We start from the raw sequence: 19570 nt of genomic DNA, 5'->3' as shown, positions 1-19570 counted from the left end.
CAAATGTGAAAATATTTGTCAAACTCGAGAAACATGTATGTAATTTCAAACTGAATCCTTTATTTAATCTAAGAGGTAGATTGTTCTTGTTCTGCCAGCCATGACCAAGTAAAAATGTTTATTATTTTTGTCTTAGTTATTATTATCTGTACTGGAACTCTTAGCGCAATGGTTAAAAGTGTTGATTAACAATCAGTTCTTACAATCTTTTGAAGATTAATTTAGGGATGTGAGCAAGCAATGACAAAAAAGTTTCCAATCCTCCCCTCCAAATCACGACAAATGACAAAAATATGGGAGAAAAGCAGCTCTAATGATTTGAGACTAATAATGAAATAACATTTTTTTTTAAAAATCACTTTTTTCAAAGAAAAAGATGGAATTATGTTTTTCCACATTTACAGAAAAGCAGAATTTCACTAAAAAGCAGACTAATTGATTCCTTACCACATAAGTAATTAACATTTCTACCCAGTTATGGCTGACAAAATGACAATAACCTACCCCCATATATTGAATAAAGGAATCAACTCGAAATTCCATATAGATTCCTGAGTTCGACAAAGTTTTTCCGAATTTGAAAATATGCATTTGAAGATGGATGGAGGCTACATCAGCTGAAACTGTGAGAATAACAAACAAAATGAGAATTGTCCAAATATAGATAATGTTATAGATAATTACTTACCAAACATACAAGCGTCCTTTCTGTGTAATAGCCATGATATAGTAGCCGTTGCAGTCAAGAGTAAAGACTTTCGCATTTAAAATAAGACTGGGAAATACTTTTCGACCACCAGATGTGAAAAACGTTACTGATTTGTCTTCACACGCAATACAAACCAAATACCTAAAGAAAAAAATGTTAAAAAGATTTGTATGAATTAAAAAATTTTTTTTTTTTAAATAAAATCTCGTCAAACATACTTTGAAATTCTTATGTAACTTTTATATAAAAACTAGTAGACTGTCTGGCATTGCCTGGCTGTAAGATTTGCTTAAAAAAAGTTATTTTGATTCATGTAGATTACGTATTTATTATTATAGAGACAATATTCTACCGATTATTATATTAAACCGAATATATAGTACTGAGATCAGAACTATATATATATATATATATATATATATATATATATATATATATGTGTGACTTGAGTGACATCAGCTAATATTTACCTTCAACCCTTTTTAAAAAGATGGAATTGCCCAATCGTGGAAGACAAGATGCAAGCAAGCAAGGTCTAGAGTTTTATAATTATATATATAAAAATGTATAAAGATTTATGCTTCACAAAGTGTACTAAAAATACTTGAAACATTAATTTAAAATTTAAAAAATTTTTTTATTCATAACTGTTGTAAGCATAAAAAAATATTCATCTATTCATATATATAAAAATGTTAAAATTTAAATTATTTCAATACAAATTTATTTATTTATATATATAATAAAGACGAAACACTGACAAACACATAACTCAGTTCTTTTTTATTTCTCTATTTTATCGGAATACTATTATACTATTTCCATTATTCTCATCATATATATATATATATATATATACACACACACACACACGAGTGATTATGTAAAATAATACAAGTTGAAATTTCAATGTTTTTAAATTCTTTATAAACAAATTTTCAATTTTATTTATGCTTTTTATGGGAAAATAATCCCAAAAAAAGACAACAGCTAAAATTAATCTAAATATTTGACAATTACCAGTAATATTTTTAGAATATTTTTTATAAATATTTAGTAGTTCATTACAATCTATACCAATTATACCTCCTAAAAAAAGCAAACAAAAAACTAACAAAATCATTAATAGAATTCACAATCTTTTCAGCATTTCAACCAAGGATAATTATGCATTGTACAACCAAAAAAATGGCCATCTAAACATTTCTCAATTTTTAAAATGTTATGAACAGAAAAAAAAAAAGAAAATATTTATCTAACCACTAATCTGTGCGATTAAAAGGAAATTTTTTATTTCTTCCAATTTACAAAAAAAATTGCCTGCTTAGATTCATATTAGCTGAAAACCAAGAGCACATTCGTTCCTAATATTGTGATCAACCTTTTCTGGTTATTGACATCAGCTGCCAGGTGAACCAGAGTAACTTTGTGGAAATCGCAGGTCATAAAATGCATAAGCATCCAACCAAGTTTAGTACAATTTCAGTATATGCCTGACTTGTGCATCAAGTTTCAATCATGAATATCCAACAGTTTTTTTCTTTTGATATTACATGATAAACACAGATATGTGTTAATAAATCTGACACCCTTCTCTTTTGTCTATTCAGTTGAAAACAAAAAAAAAAAAATTCATTTCTCAACAACTGTCTGCCCAAGTTTGGGCTGTGATGACCTCCTTCAGTTCAGAAATAATCTTGGGGTTGTTTTGATAGACATTGTTTAATACGACCCCTTAGATAAAAATCTGGGAGGGGGGGGGGGTTTACATTTTGGTAGTGTGAAGTGCACACCTACTGATCAGACAATCACCAAAGTCTCCCAACACCTCACATATTTTTGAATGATAAAAGAAAGACTGTTGTGTATTCACGAGTAAAAATTGGGGGACAAGTTAAAAATAAACTAAAGTTCATTTATACAAAATATGGTTGAATTGCAGAAAGGATTGTGCATTTTATTTTATTAACGATTCCATGGAAAAGAAGGGAGAGAGGGCTGCGGATCACTCTGTAATAAAGTAGACTTAATGCAGTATTGAGCTTATATATTTTGCATGCTAAAGTTTAAATATCTGGTAGATGAGACGGGCTCATCTGTAACTATGAGCGTCTGTTTTCCACAAATGCATTTTATTTTCATTCACCATAATATTTAAAGACATTTTATTCTGCCTTTAGAAGGTAGGAATTATTTTAGTCTAATTCACCCCAAACAAGGCACAGTACCACTTGGACATAAATGATTAATATCTGGAACCAAATCTACATGGAAACTACGTAGGGAGTAGAGCAGCAAGATGTCTGTTCATGTTACACTTAAACTTCTGCATGTCAGTACAGTCAGAGAAGCAGGAGACAAGAAGGGAATTCCCAAAGTCTAGCAGTCCGAGGGAAGAAACTATTACCATAGAAGGCTTTCTGACATCTGGGGACCTCTACAGTGAAAGGGTGGGATTGTACTGCTTCTCAGGTTTGTCGGAGTTATTTACATTGAGAAGGCACAAGTTCTACAAGTTCGTCAGAGCATATTCCATTAAAACACTTGTAAAACAGACAGATGCAAAATTGCAGTGATAAGACAGAGGTTGAAGCTTGGTTAATAGTGCAGAACCTATTAGATTTTTGGGACCCTATCTAAGAGGGAGAGACTAATAGTAGATGCATCAACCCAGATGTGACAACATTCCATGCATGGGTGAATTGTGGCTTTGTAGAGATACAGGATACCGTAAAGTGTAAGTAATCTTCTAGCACGATAGAGAGAACCCATCTTTTTTTTGCAGCAGCAGCCTTGACAATGTCTTCAATGTATTTGTTCCTGTTGCCTATTAATATTAAACTGAGTTGCTTGAATAAAGATATTTGTTATGTCTTTGCTCAATCTTATTTGAAGTGTTTCTTCCATCTCTTTAGAACGATGAAAGTAGAGCAACAAGATATTTTTGTCATATTTTTCAAAATCAATATTAGTTTTTTGTTTTGTTCTTCATTACACTCAGTTTAAAACCAATTTTACATGCTGACATGTGTTGGACAGCTAATGGCTTGGAAAGTAATCTATCTCTAATCAGGTTTTTATCTATCCTTCTTTCCAGTTCATGCTAATCACTTCCTCTAGTGCATTCCTTGTGCTGAGCTGCTATCTGAATTGTTCTGCATCTACTAACCCAACTTTTGGTGGCATCCACCCTAATCATAGAACACTTTGTAAAAAAAAAAGCAGGAATTGAAGTCTCAGAAAAAAATAAGGAAAAATATCAAAACATTTTCAGTTTATTTTTAATTTTCAAATTTAACCTTATGAAATAATGCTTTCAAAAGATATGACTAATTGCTCTTATTCAATGTTCATACCAACACTTTTCCACTCCTGGATTTAGCAACACAAAAAAAAAAAAAAAAAAGGAAAACAATTACAGTCTTCTATGATAAAGGTGGATGCCAATGAAAATCTCAGAAAAAAAAAAAAAAAAATGATTTTTCATTTAATAAAAAAATTATGCAGTATTACTTTGTTTTCTAAAATTTTCAAATTTAACCTTACAAAATAATGCTTTCAAAAAAATGTGACTAACTCTTTCTAGTAGCGCTTGATGCATAACAGCACACAATTGCTTTATAACCATCTATATATTAATACTATAGCACCCTTCTTTTTTTTTTTTTTAATTTCATTTTCACCCAAAACAAGGCACAGTGCAACTTTGATGTATGAGGCTAATATTGGGGACATAAGTTGCAGGAAATGAGCAGCAAGATGCCTGTTCACATTACACTTGAACTTCTGCGTGTCAGTAAAATTGGGAAAGCAGAATCCTGGAAGGGCGTTTCAAAGTCTAGCAGTTCTGGAGAAGAAACTATTGGAGTAAAAGGCTTTCTTACATCTAGGGATCTCTACTGCGTAAGGGTGGGATTTAGCTGTTTGTTGGGTTTGTTGGGGGCATTTACTTTGAGGGGGTACAAGTGCTTGTAGTTCATTAAAGCATTCGCGATTAAAATATTTAAAGAACAGGCAGAGGGATACAACATTTCGTTGATGGGACAGAGGCTGAGGCTTAGAGGACAGTTCAAGCACGTTCTTCAGGTTATGCTAATTTGATGTTTATAGTATGTTATCACGTATCCTCCTTTTTGAGAAATAGAATCTTCCAATGAACGAAGACACAATGAAAAAAATAAAAATGATGTCGCTTCTGGGTCGTATATGAAACTAAATTATGCCTTCTTGGTGTTCTGACTAGGATCCAAGGGTAGTAGCTGTTCTGTTTAAAGATGGTATAATTACATATAAAAAAAAAAAAAAGCCTTCGTTATTAACGACTAGCAGGGAGACCTGACATTGTCCTGGATTGAATGATGGTCAATAAATGTTCCACCTTCCCATACTTTCATTGTCATCGAAATCTGTGAAATTGCCCATTTTTAATCAAATCAATTGATTACCTGCTCTAAGTTAGGGACCTTCATTCTACACCCCCAGAGTATACTTGGAGGAAGCTTTACATGCCACACCGCAAGGACAGGCCACGATAGATTGTAGTTTACGTTGCACTGTCTGTAAATAATGGCTTCCCTTAAAGTTTCAAATGCAAAGGTCAAGTATCATGGCTCAATTGTGTTCCAAACGGAAACATTCATTTCGAAGATGCTCTTGTTCCAAAGAACTAACTGTTGATTTTACGAAATTATTTTTTACATAATCACTTAAATTAAAGTTAAACATCCTAAAGTCAAGTATCATGGTTTTACTGTGCTCTAAAAGGAAACATTCCTTTGGTACATGCTTACAAAAGAATCTACTGTTGGTTTTATAGGCTGAGCCTTTCTACTTGTGTGGTGATAAAATTTCTTAAATGCACTTGCGATGTTAGGTTGTATAAAAGTGTTAACTGATTGAAAATCAGACTTCCTTCTTTAATCAAATTTTTTTGATCATCAATTTTCGAAACTTATCAGGCACATTCCGATACAAAATTTATGTAAGAACACGCCCAGGCATATCAATTACCTTTGTGCGAAATTTACAAAAAAATAAGCCCAAACGTTTTTGAGTCCATAGGGAATGAACTCCCACACAAAGTTCCTTTTATATAATAGTAGAGATAATAAAGATGTCTATTTACTTTTGGTCATGTATTGTTTTGAAGGTTTCTAATTCTTTGTCTTAATTTTCCACCATACTGTTTTGCAAAACAATTGATCTCGGATCTTTTTTCACTGAGTAAAAAGTGGACCCTATGTTTACTTTCAGCAGCCTTGTAACTCTCGCTTCTGTTTTTTACTCCTCACTTTTCATAAACAATATTTCTAACAAAAAGGGAAGAATTGCCATTTTCTGCATCATAACCTATCCATAAAACACTTATCATAGGCTAGTTTTTTTTTTTTTAAAGGTCTTTACATCAAGTGGCTTCATGCCATGTCTAGAGCGATTTCTATAATAAACAAAAAATAAATAAATAAAAATTAAAAAAAAAAAAACAAGCAAAAAAAAAAAAAACAACAAAAAAAAAAAAAACTGGTAAAATTTTTTAAGATAAGACATGAAACTTACTTGGAACCAGCCACTAAAAGAACCCTGGAGGTAAGGACTTGTTCCCAAGACGGCCCACCTCCATTTGAGCATTTCACCTTATGTACAGTAACCATTCCTACGTGAACATTATTTTCAACCTCGAGGATGACAGCGTTATGATCTGCAAGTCGACCAGCAATCTGCAAAGTTTTCAAAAGAGAAAAATTAATATTTTGAATTTTTTTGAGATATTAATGTTTCATTTCACTCCTACCTTGTTACCGATTTTTTATTTATTTTAAAATCAAAAGTTGCATAATAAAATGATGTAGTTTGCTTGAAGCATTCTGTGTAATAGTATTTAAAAAAAAATCATAGTAGGCTATCACAATGCAAAAAAGTTGAAAATCCCTCTATTTTTAATCAAAATGTCGGCAGTAGATATTTTTTTTTCTTAAATCATCAGAATGGTAATTTATATACAAAAAAATTCCATTACTAATGTAGTTCTATGATTTAATATCAATATTAGTGCAAATACTGAAAGCATAATTTTTCCCTCCATTTTATGACAAACTGCAATATTTAACAATCGAGAACAAGCAAAAATAATATATATATAATTTCATTTTAAAAATAATATATATATATATACCGCTCCCCATGTGGGGGTACCAAATTGGTTAAAAGGGAAAATTATTCCCAACTCGCATTTAGGTAAAAATGCACTTTCGTAAATAATTGAATTCATTCAAAACATATCGCTAAAACCAAAACAACATCTATATATATATATATATATATATATATATATATATATATATATCTGTTAAAATATGATAGCAAAATCTTTTGTTTCAGTGAAAATATCTTTTCCCTGTGAAAATATCTGTTGGATTGTGCTCCAACAGTTGATAGAACACAGGTTTAGGAAATGATCCATATCCCCCCCCACCCCCATATTACAGGACACAACAAATACTCATGATTTATAGTCCTTTTCCGCCTTAGTTCTCTTTGACAATTTCAATGGAAATATTTTACCTGCTAAAATATGAAGGTAACTTTTTTGTTTGAATAAAAATATATTTCTTACCTGTTTACTGAAAGACTTTTGGATCGTAATCTGTGGCAAGTGGACATCAGCATCGAACCGAACCGAGCGAGAAGAGTCTTCTTTTGCATTTAGCTATATTGAAAAATATATATATAGTTAAGCCAAGCTAGTCACAATAATAATCGAGTCCCTTAAACATGCAAATTACAAGTGGAACACTTGTTCTAAAAACACCTAGAAAAATTCCAAATATGTTTTAGTTTTATTAATTCAGAAATAGAAATATTGTAAATAATTGTAATTTTTAAACAAAAAAAGATTTAATGTTTGAGAGATATATTTAATTATTTTACAATTAAACAAACAAACAAACAAACAAACAAACAAAAAACATTTTTGTTATATAGTTACTAGAGGGGGGTACTCGGCGTAGCCCGGGTGTTTGTAGGGGTGTGTGTTGGGAGGAGAGGGGATGATCAAAACAACCCTGTTTTAAAAAAATAACGTTGGGCAGGTGTTTGGAGGTGTAAAAGAAAAAAAAAATGATTTAGTAGGAAAGTAGGCTTGAACCTCGAACCTTTGACGTGGAGGTGGAAACGAAATGGAAAAAAACCCTGGGACCTAGCCATCTCGGCCACGAGAGAAGAGGAATGAAAAGCATCTTAATTTAACGTTTATAAAATGAAATTGACAGGTGCGAGAAACTTAAGTCGCGTGATGTTTGACCTTGAAACATGATGCGGCTGCAAGCCCCATTCTTAAGTCGTAGATATTATCATTTAGATGTGATATAAAAAGTTTTAAGAAGAAGCGAGGCGAGCGAGAAGCCGACGAAAAAAGCCTTTTGCAGACATGCACAAAAAGCGAACATACATATATACATTTTCGCTTTTATATATATATATAGATTATTTTAAATATTTAATGTTAACTTTTAACTTTGATTTTTTGTTTATTAATGCGTCATCACTTATCCAGGCCAAAAGTCACTTAAGCATAAAATTTAATGGGATGGATGGATCATCAGCTGAATATTATAAGGCAATTGAAAATGAATAGGTTGAACAAAAGTCGATCATTTTTAAGGAAGCATTTAAGATTGGGGAAGAGGAAGAGAGAGAGAGGTGAAGAAATATAGAGTGAAGAGAGCAGGAGAAAAAGTGTGGGAAAAACAGAATGAAGGGAGACTATTGTCATACATTAAATTCATAGAAAACAGTGGCAGTTACACTTATTAATTATCGTCATGACTGCAGCATTCACATGGAGTCCTTTTCAACAAGTTCACCATGTCTTGAACACTGGCTGATTTTAAGCCATTCAAGGTTCCAGCAACAAACCTCATAAAGATGAGAGCTTAGAATCAGTTCAACATCCTGCTTTTCTATCATGAGCCAGGTTTTGAGTTGGTCACCACAATGTTTCTTGCAGCCTGGTGGTGGTGCTGGGTTGATGACTTCATAAATAAAGTGACCTGGGTGTTGTTGAAAGGTGTGATTGAACCAATGACAGCGTCTGGCAAGGAGAGATTTTTGGAGAGAATGGATCTTGCAGCAAGTGTGAACAGTTCCGTTGTTAATAGACATGAAGGATGCGGTGTAGACAGTAATGGTCAAATACTTCCAGTTTGCATAGGTCCACTTGCCTGCATAGGCCAAGTTTCGCAGCTATAAAGGAGAATAGTATGAATGAAGGCTTGGTAGATGGAAACAAAAGCTGGGTAGATTCTGACTTTGGTGTTCAACCTTAATTCTTTTCAAAACTAGAGCCATAATCGAAGTCGCCAGAAGGCTGTGTGAGCATTGCTGATGCAGTTGAGGATGTCTTCCTTCCCTTGGCCTGTTGTGGTAATAGATAGAGTCAAGATATTTGATTGGATCCAACTCTTCAAGGGTTTACATGTTGGGGACAATCTGTTTTTCTTTTGGAAAGTCTACCATCAGTAACTTTGCCTCATTGGCGTTTATCTTCATGTTGATCTTTGTGGCATGAGATTGTATCTTGTCAATGGCTGATTGAATGTCAGTGAAGCTTTCACCCAATATAATAAGCGTAGTCAAGATTCGATATTTGTAGACCACGACTTAATGTTACACCAGGAAAGTTGGCCAGCGCGTTTAATGTGATCTAATCGATGGCATAATTGAAGAATGTATGTCAGAGAACGTATCTTTGTTGGGGGTGGAGAGATACTAGATTTTAATAAGGTTCAGCAGTTTTGGAGGTATATCAATTATTTCCAGTCAGCAAAGTTAGTCAAAGGTTTGTGAATTTTTTCATGTTTCAAAATAACTAAAAAATATTGTAAACAAATTTAAAATTTGTAGATCGGTAAAAAGTAAGGAAAATAAAAATATGATAAGAAAATGGGGTACTCTTGCATAATTTGACCCGAATTCTCGTGATTGTCATGCCCGGATCGGGTGAGACCGGCAATCATCGGTGTCAGCCGAGTGTTGTTCAAATGTTGAAACACTAATTCGACTTTAAAAAGATTTTTTTTTTTTTTTTTTTAAATGTTTTTAGTAATTTTTAAATTTATGATTAATTATTTTTAATGATTTATTTATTTTGAATTTTTTTTTTTTGTTTGTACTTCAATTTCTGGGAGTTTGATTAGTCAATGAAAAAGCGATATGTAAATGAAAGCAGACGACATTCGAATTGGAAGAAATCGACTGAACCCAAAAATAGCTGACAAACAACTATATTTTCAGGCTTGCCAAACAGAAAAATGATAGGCAAGGAAATGAATCTGTGCATGCTAGAAAGACAAATGGAAACACCGATGCAGACAATCTTATATTGTCAGGAAAAGAAATTGCTTTCCCAAAGAATGAGGTGCACTATTCACCAATTTTAAACTTTCTGAGAGAAATTTGTCAAGAGTATTTCCTAAGGAATCCAAGGCAGATAGTAGGCCCAGGGCACACTGTAGAAATTGATGAATCTCTATATAACCGAAGAAAAGATAACGTAGGGAGAATTCTTGAACCGCTTTGGGTCAATAAAGAAAAATAAAATTGTACTTACACCTAACATTTATAGGGGTAAACAACCTTTTCTTGAAGATAACAATATTTAAATAACTTACTGTTGCAAAAAAAAAAAATAAATAAATAAAAATAAATACTAAAATAAATTAAATAAACATATTTGCTTTTTTTCAAGGTAGGTTTTTTGTTACTTTTTGATAATTTGCATTTGTATTTTTTTTTTTCTGGTTTGTTTTGCTTTTTTCCTTAGTCTGCGTCTGTTACGTCGCTCAGCTGTCACCGATGATTGCCGGTCTCGCTCGATCCGGGCTTGATGGGAAATCACGAGAATTCGGGTCAAATTATGCAAGAGTACCGAAAATGGTATTTGTACAGAGTAATTCAATTTAAAAAAATGTAGATATAAACACTATTACCGACTTATGTGTCATGTCGAATTTAGTAAAAAAAAATGTTTAATTACAAGAAATAATTGAGAAAAAGGTTTGCTAGGATTATTTTTTAAGAAAAAAAAAAAACTTTCTATTTTGAAACAGTGGATTTTAATATTTTGTTAAAATCATAAACTTCAGTGTCCTCCCCTGGATTTTAAGAACTCTTCAACATTAACAAATACCATAAGAGTCTATAATTCGATAAATTTTATTTTTACTTGTAATTATTTTTCTAATTAATTACTTTTGGAAATTTATTAATTTCGACATGACATAAGTACAAAATAGTGTTTGTTTTTTTTACCTGAAATGCATTTTTTTTAATCGAATTATACTGCACAAGCACCAAAAAATTTAGGGTGGGGTGGGGTGGGGTGGGGTGGGGTGGGGTGGGGTGGGGTGGGGGTGATTAACATGGTTTCTTTTCCTTAGTTATTGTCCTAACCTAACATTAATTTTGTAATACATTTCAGACAATGGACCTGCCAAACTTCTTTAGGTGTCATTGCTTATTTGGACAGAGTTCCCCCAACTCCATATTTAAATAATAGACAGCCACATTGAAAACAAAAATTTTTTTTGAAATAGTCTGCTCACATGCTACTTAAAACATTATCAGTCAATTTAAAAATAAGGTGATCTTTAGCTTGGTACAACTTCACAATCTATTTTTGACTTGTCCATCAAGTTTTGCTCATTAATGTCCAACAGTCTTTATTACCTTGCAATGATAAACACACCAAAATACAATATGCAAGATTGTCAACAACTCTGACACACTCCTGTCTTAATGGTCCTCTTCAGTTTGGAAATAGTGTGGTGTGGGCAGTTATTTTTATAGACAGCATCTTTGAGATAACACTAGCTAAAAATCGAGACTGTTAAAATCCATTAATTGTGAAGCCCATTCTTGATCATACCTCCTACTAACAAGAAATATCACCAGGGTGACCGCACATATCATTGAACAGTGATAAAAACAAAAACTGTTGGAGAATCATGAGTGAACCTTAGCGGTCAAATCAAACAGACTGAAGTTTATTTGTACCAAATATGGTTGGGTTGTAGAAATGATTGCGAATTTTATTAATGATTCCATGCGTAACATTTTTTTTTTAATACATGCTACAACTGAATTCAATATCGTAAGCATCAGTTAAAATGTATCAATGAAAGATAATTAAGAAAAATCCATGCATGACATTTGTATGAAAATGTTCAGGTGGTCCTTCAAATGGGATTGCTTATGTTGCACTGTGCATGAATGTCTAAGAATTTAACGATAATGTGAGAATGAGCGATTCTTCATTGAATTCACACATATAGGAAGCACCAACTTGCACAACATAAAACAAGAATTTTTTTTTTTTTTTTTTAAACAAAGGATTTATCATTTATCAAGGGCTGGAGGCCACTCAAGGATAAGGGTTACTAAGTGTATGGCAGTCAAAGAGACAATATCATAGTAATCGTTAGTAATGAAAATTTGGTAAATTGGATTACTTAAGGGGATGGCTCATCAAGAACTTGTTTATGTTGGACTTGAAGATGACAATATTATATGTATTATTATTCATCGGACAAATAACCAATCCTCATCTCAAAAATTCAGAAGCGACAACCTTATAGTCAGCTGGAAAGCAGGTAAACAGAAGAGAATTCCACAGGTGTGCAGTTCTAAGAAAGAAATTTTATTCATGGAATCCACGTTTAGGTAAAGATAAAGAGCCGGGGAAATTATTGAAATATAGAGAAATATCACCATATATAAAAAAAAACAAAAAAAACAAAAAAAAACAGAAGGTTGGAATAGCACATTGGTTAAAACACAAAGTGACACATGTTCCAGGATGATTCAGTAGAATAAGTACTCCTTAGTAACTTTGGAAAATTCTGTTATTAAAACCTGAATAAGTTTTTATTTATTTATATATGTTTTTTTTTAATTTGGTTTTCAATTAATATAGGCATTAAAAAATTTCAAAGAAAAATATGCAACTAAAATTTTAGAAAGTGGTGTAGAAAAATATTCAGAAAATATTTATTTTAAAATCAAAGGAACCATGACCCCCTGCTCCTCCCTAAGTTTCCAAAACCTAAGGGGGTCAGGTGTTATTCATAACTGAATGGGAAAAAAAAAAAACAAAAAAAAAAAAACAAAGAACAGAACAGAATCTCATAGGTGATAGTGAAGGGTGTTAGTCAAAATATCTTTTTTCTTTTCATACTCAGAGTATCGACCGATATTTTTTAAAGGAGGCAGGATCATCTATTAATGAAACAAGTCTTCTACATCCTCTACCCATGAATCATTTGAAGTATGGCAAAATTAACATTTTCAGAGAAGGGATAAGAAGATCAGCAAAGCAAAATAAAATGTGACGAAGAGAGAGAAAAAAAAAACATAAGGATAGAAAGAGGGAAAAAGAAATAATATACAACCAAACAGAATAAAAATAGGACATAAAGTTCTAGCAATTTGGCACTTACCAAAAAAAAAAAGGCAGAATTTGCCTTTTCTGATTTACAAATGTGGAGAACTCACACCCTTGATAGTAAACAAAATATATTTTAATTATTTTTACTAACGAGTCACTACTAATCAAGGCTAAAAGCCACTGAAGGCTAAGGGTTCATGAGATGGATAGTCATTTGAATGAAGAATATCATAAGAGGATTGGAAAATGATGACTAGAATAAATAAAATTTGATGAATTATAAGTGTTAATTGACATTGGATTTGAAAGTAAGCACTCCTGTGGTAATGTTTTCCACAATTCAATGGGAAAAAATAAATATTTAGAGGGATTACATTGTATATGTCCACCAATTATAGATTACAATAACTGTTGCAATATTTTTGGTATAATTAAGAGGGTATGATTCCAAAACATTGGTTCTATAGACAAGGGTAATAAGAACTGACCAATCAAATAGAGCTGTGCTCTGCTACCGACCAATCAGAAACCAGAATCACTCCATAAAACATACTGGATATTTTAGAATTTTGCACATACTTTTCATTCTTCACAAAAAGGAATTTTGCTCTTCGTCTGTAAATGTTTACAATTCAAGACTTCTACAAATTGGTTATCCAACGGGATACCCTATTCTTTGTCTTAATCTTAGGTTTTATAGCTCAAAGCTTCTCTGGATTGATGGCCGTCATTTTGTTTGAAACAAGATTTTACTTTTCTCCTGAAACTAACAAATAGCTTACAACTAAAAAATAACCTTACCGTTGTCGAAGGTGACTGCACAATCGTCTGGTTCAGAAGAGGATACTTCCGAGGCCTACCCACTCTTCCTGTTCCCTCAAGTTTACGTTTCACAGGTAATGTAGGCTTTAATCGGTTCTTTTTGTCATCTATTACTGCATGTCTATTAAAGCAAAGAAAAATACATTTATTCCAATTTAACATTTACCAAAGAAAAAAAGAAAAGAAAAAAGGAAAAGGTTAATCTCCAGATTGTCAACAATTATTGTTTACATGTTGTTTATCATTTTATGTTAACATATGCATGTTTGCAAAATATACAAAAATAAAATAAAAGGTGCTTGTGCAATATAATAAAATGTTAAACAGATGCATTTCAGGTAAAAACGTTATCACATACTTATGCGTCATATCGAAATTAGTATAAATTTTAAAAATTATGAAAAATGATTCAGTAGAAGATGTGCTAGATCTATTTTTTCACAAAAAAAAAAAAAAAAAAAAAAATCATAGACACTAGCAGCCGTACATTTTTTTATTTTTTCAATGACGGATTTCAAAGAACGCAAAGGAAATAAATCAGTTTTTGATAGAGAATTGGTAGCAAAACTTTTCCATGTTTAAACACACAATAAAACTCAAGCAATGAAGAACAACTAAAACGATATTTGATGACTCACTGAAAATATTGCCTATGATAAAAAAAAAAAAATGATCTTTTAAATTAATGCATTTCTGGTGAAAACATAACGTAATTACATGTCATGATGCAATTAGTATAAATTTTTTAAAATTATGAAAAATGATCCAGTAGAAGGTATGCTAGACGTTTTTTTTTTAACTAAAAACATCAGCCACAGTTATGTCCTGTTTTAAAATTGCAGACACTAAATTTGTTTTAAATCAAGGAAGAGAAGTCAGTCTGTCATACTGAATTGTTCGCACAACTCTTACATATTAAAACATAAAATAAAACTCGATAATTCAATAAATTCTATTTTTACTTGTAATTATTTTTCTAATACATTATTTTTTATAATTTTTCAAATTTGTTCTAATTTCACCATGGTGCGTAAATATCTGATAGTTTTTTTTTTAATTTTTTATCTGAAATGTATTTGTTCGAAATTCCATTATTTAGCATAAGCACTAAAATTAATTTAATTAAAAAAAGACTAGGAAATTCATTAGTGAAAAAAAAAAAAAATCATCATTATCATCATACTGCTTTACATGCTGACATGTGTTGGACAGCTTTCAGAAAGTAACCTGTTTTTATTTACTCTCTTTGTCTCAAATCCTTACATCTTTTCCTTGTCCTTTCCAACCAATTGACAATACATCAACAGGTGTACATATAATCCGAAAACTCTCGAGTCTTTCAAGGCAACCAAAACTAATAAAATATCTAGTGTTTATTTTGAAAATTGAAAAATTAATACACAGAAAAATCTTTATGGACCAAGGAACAAAAATGTCATATTCCAAAAATTACAACTCGATCAAGTATTCTTTTTTTATTTATTTAAGAAAATAAAATTTTATGACATGCCAAATGGGAGAGCAGCTGGTTGCCATATTTGTTTAGGATGCATTTAAATTCAAGGGCAGACTACTTGATTCGATTAACAAGATTTATCTATTTCTTTAAAAGTAAGAGATAATAAATGGCTGCTAAAAATAATTGCTAAAAATCATAAAATTTGATTTTTCTACAATAACAAAAAATACTTCAACAATTTACGTGATTTTCTTTGGAATATGACATTTTCATTCCGTGATAAATACGTACACTATAAAGACTTTTCTGCATTTTTTAAAAATAAGTGTAATTCTAATATGCACACATCTGCATACATTGTCCAGATTTTATCTTGTTCTTGCCTCATCAGATTTAAACCTAAGACTCATATTTATGCTATTCTCATATTTCACTTCATGCTACAAATATCCTCAACTCACACTGGCCAGGTTCACTTCCACCTATCATCACACTGCATACACATGCCTCATAGTGTCCCCTTCATCAACAAAACGTTTTGATGCTGGTTAGTAATAGCAAAAGTTCCATGAACTAACTTCATCTACTCCTAATTCCTGCAAGCACACTAGCATTAAGATACCACTCTCTTATGAAATGAAAAATAAATTAACTTTCAACCAAACCTATCTCTGGACAAGTATTTGTGTATCCCTCTTTCTCTCACCTGCTACCTCATTTGTTCCATATGTACTACCTAACATATTCTAATTCATTTTATCAACATGCCATTGAAACTTACTCTTCTGCACACATCTCTCTATACTGTCCAGATTTAATCTTCCTCTGAAGTCATCAGATCCAAGTCTGTCATTAAGACTCATATTACACATCCATCTTAACATTCTCATATGATTTCTCTTCATTTAACGCATATTCTCAACCTTCTCTGGCCAAATTTCACTTTATACATCACTAGCCTGGGTGCCCTGCATTGTCCGGATGTTTGGAGGTGTGTGTTGAGCAAAAAAAATGTGGTAGTAGGCAGGCAGGCTTAAACCTATACCGCGAAGGAAGAAAAGAATGTGAAAAAAAAAAAAAAAAAAAAGTGACGTCTTTGCTGTTGCACCCATCGCCAAACCAGAAGTGATGTAGGTTTAAATTAAGGCTAGTCAATCGAAAAGAGGGGATGGCTTTCGAAAATATTGGCAAAAAAAAGTGACTTCTTTCCCTGTAGAAAAGTGCCCAGTTGAGGGTGAAGGAATTTAAGGTTTTCAGCAAATTTTTCGTATTTGTCATTCGAAGGGTCAGCTTCAAAATGATACTGCCAATCTCATGAAAATCCATCGCCTATGTCTAAAGTTTTTGTGAGGCATATAAACAAACAAACATACATACATACATACATTTAAACAGTTGGGTGAGATTTATATTATAGATGACTTTTTACATATGCATAAAAAACTCTTTCATTGACAGTGGTAACGCTCTACTGGTTAGTAATGGCAGAAGTTTCCTGAACATACTCCATCCACTCTTATCTCTTGTAATTAGACTAACACCTGCTCCCTCCTGTGCTCCAATGGTATCACCAAGATAACAAAATCTTTTTACAAACAAATTGGTTATCACCTCTCAATCTGTCAGTATTTCCACAACCTCTTTCTTGTCTACCTAATGCTTACAAGTATGACAAGAAATCGAGTTGCACTCAACTCCCTTTTTCACAAACTAAGCAGAAGAAGTTTCTTGTTTTGAGGAGCTTTCCAACACTACAATCACAAAACATTACTTCGGTTTTGGTAAGATTCACTCTCAGACCTTTACTCCATCCACTCCTAATTCTTGCAATCACACTAGTGCCAACCATTATCCAATTATATAATCAAAGTAATAAAATGTGCAAAAACCTCCATTTCCTCATTATCTAAATTTACCCTTTCCATATACTAGTTCTCATCCACCTTTACGATAACCATTAGGCCAGCTTGACACATTCTTTAAAAAGTGTTTTCAAACCCACTTAATCTTAACATAAGGAATCTGTCATGTGAACCATTCATGCAAGCGCATTCGTGAAACAGTAGACAAACAGATAAAAATCCAATGACTATAAGAATAAGCGAATAATCCTGTTTAAGTATAAAAATAAAAACGATGTTAAACTTCTGTAAAAAATCAGCAAAATCAAAAAAAAAAAAAAAAAAAAAAAAAAAAAACGCGAACAAATGTAAAGCTTCTTTAAAAAAGAAATCGGAAAAACAGAAAGCATAAATCAGGGAAAAAGATGGACATGTTCTGAAAAACGAAAACATAAAAACACAGTGAAAAACGAAAAAATAAATAAATAACAATTAAAAAAATGGCATAAATAACCCTTTGATTTGCTTAAATCCAATGGTGTGTTTCACCCAGTCTATTCCAGTTTTTTTTAATCAACTACAAAACAAAATAAAGCGAAATTCCCTTTGGGTTTTTTATAGTCAAATACAAAACGAAATAAAAAATGGCATAAATAAACCTTCGATTTGCTTAAATCCAATGGTGCGTTTCACTCAGTAGAAAACATAGAATGAAAAGGAACGTTAAAATGCCATTTCATTTTTTTTTTTTTAAGCAACTACGGGCCCAAACCGGTGTTTCTTTGTACTGTCCCTTGTGAACAGATCTGCAACGGTGTAAGTGGTAGCGGGGGTAGGAGGAATTTATTAGAGAAAAGATTTTACAACTTCCATTGATTCTAATCGATTTTGGCCATGAACTCTCATCAGAAAAAATATAGGAATCCACGATTATCGAGTAAGTGTAGAGGTAATATGCCTATAACACACCTCAGATAATGTGCTGCAGTTTGTGCATATTACATTTGCATGAAATGTCTTGATTTTCAATCCTATTAAGGTCAAAAGCAGAGGGGGAAAAAAAAAAGGAGTTCATTTTATATATATATAGGGATTAAACAGTTGACTTCTTAAAGCAGTAATTAATATAAAAGATTTAGGAATATAAACTTTGAATCTTAGCTCTGTTCTAATTTTTTAACCTTCCCGACTTTTTTTTTTTTAGGAGAGAGAAATCATACCTAAACTCAACCCGTGGAAAACAATGAAAGCAGTTGTTGATTTATTTTTTTTAATTTTATTTTTTTATACAAACCTTTCCATGGCTGCCTTGGCTTTCTCAGTGATTTTTTCATTGAATTTTTCCTTTTCTGAGATTTTACTATTATCGGCTATTTTGTCCGTCTCCAGCACTTCAGCAGGCTTTAAAATGAATAAAAGATTAAATTAACATTAATAGTAAAAATAATTAAAAAAAATTTTTTTTTCAGAAATCTGAACAAAATATTCTTATAACGAATTTAAAATTTAACAGTTGAAAAGACCGGACAAGTGCAAATTTATTTTAATGTAAACTCCAAAATTCTTTGGGTGCATCTTTTTTGAAATCATGAACCTGTAACAGAATCCCAAATGGAACCCATTATTTTATTCATGTTTGGCATCTGCGAGAGATTGGAGGTTGCATTGGCTGAAATGTGTAAAACAACCAATATAATAGTAGCCTGAATAATCCAAACATAAAAATCCACAAATTTGACATAAAGATGCACCTGAAGAAGGTTGGAGGTTATGTCGGTCGAAACATGAAAATAACAACCAAGATGAGAATAGTAGTTTGAATAATCCAAATAACAAAGATTCCCAAGTTTGACAAAGATGCACCTGAAAAATGTTGAAGGTTATATCAGCCAAAACATAAAAATATCCAAGATTAGAATATCTCAAAAGTTAAAAATCTTAATGATGTTTTTTTTTTTTTTTTACAGAATCAAGTCTAACTAACTCTGTTTCAGAATTCTCAATAAATAGAAGGAAATACTGACCAATCGAAAAAAAAAAAAAAAAAAAAAAAAAAAAATCTTATAAAATTCCCCACCCCACCCCCATTATGCTAAGCAGTTGTAGAGTTCAGATCATAGAACTGGAAGGGACCTTTGTCCTGGAGAGAGATCTCAGATATCGATTTTACCCACAGAGAAATCAAGTGTCACTCTCAGAAACCAACTAAAATAACAGACTTTATTAAAATGCAAGAGTTACAGAGTTATATAAATAAACATTGGTTACATTTGGTATCTTTAGCCCTGCAGGCCAAA

The 19570-nt window shown here is 32.0% G+C and overlaps 1 protein-coding gene across 1 annotated transcript in view; it reads right to left on the bottom strand.

The window, feature by feature from the left end:
- LOC145268287 (protein HIRA-like) overlaps window positions 1-19570 on the bottom strand; it is a 191929-nt gene that overhangs the window by 43329 nt on the left and 129030 nt on the right. Inside the window, exons 19-23 of the mRNA XM_080123694.1 lie at window positions 18568-18674; window positions 13953-14094; window positions 7323-7415; window positions 6266-6426; window positions 689-850 (exon numbers count right to left, since the gene is read on the bottom strand). Of these exons, the coding sequence (XP_079979820.1) occupies window positions 689-850; window positions 6266-6426; window positions 7323-7415; window positions 13953-14094; window positions 18568-18674 (665 nt within the window). The remainder of the gene's footprint in view (window positions 1-688; window positions 851-6265; window positions 6427-7322; window positions 7416-13952; window positions 14095-18567; window positions 18675-19570) is intronic.

Source organism: Euprymna scolopes, chromosome 43 (assembly GCF_053919585.1).
Source record: "Euprymna scolopes isolate OS-2025 chromosome 43, ASM5391958v1, whole genome shotgun sequence".
Classification (NCBI taxonomy): Eukaryota; Metazoa; Mollusca; class Cephalopoda; order Sepiida; family Sepiolidae; genus Euprymna; species Euprymna scolopes.
This window is presented reverse-complemented; position numbering and strand designations above follow the sequence as displayed.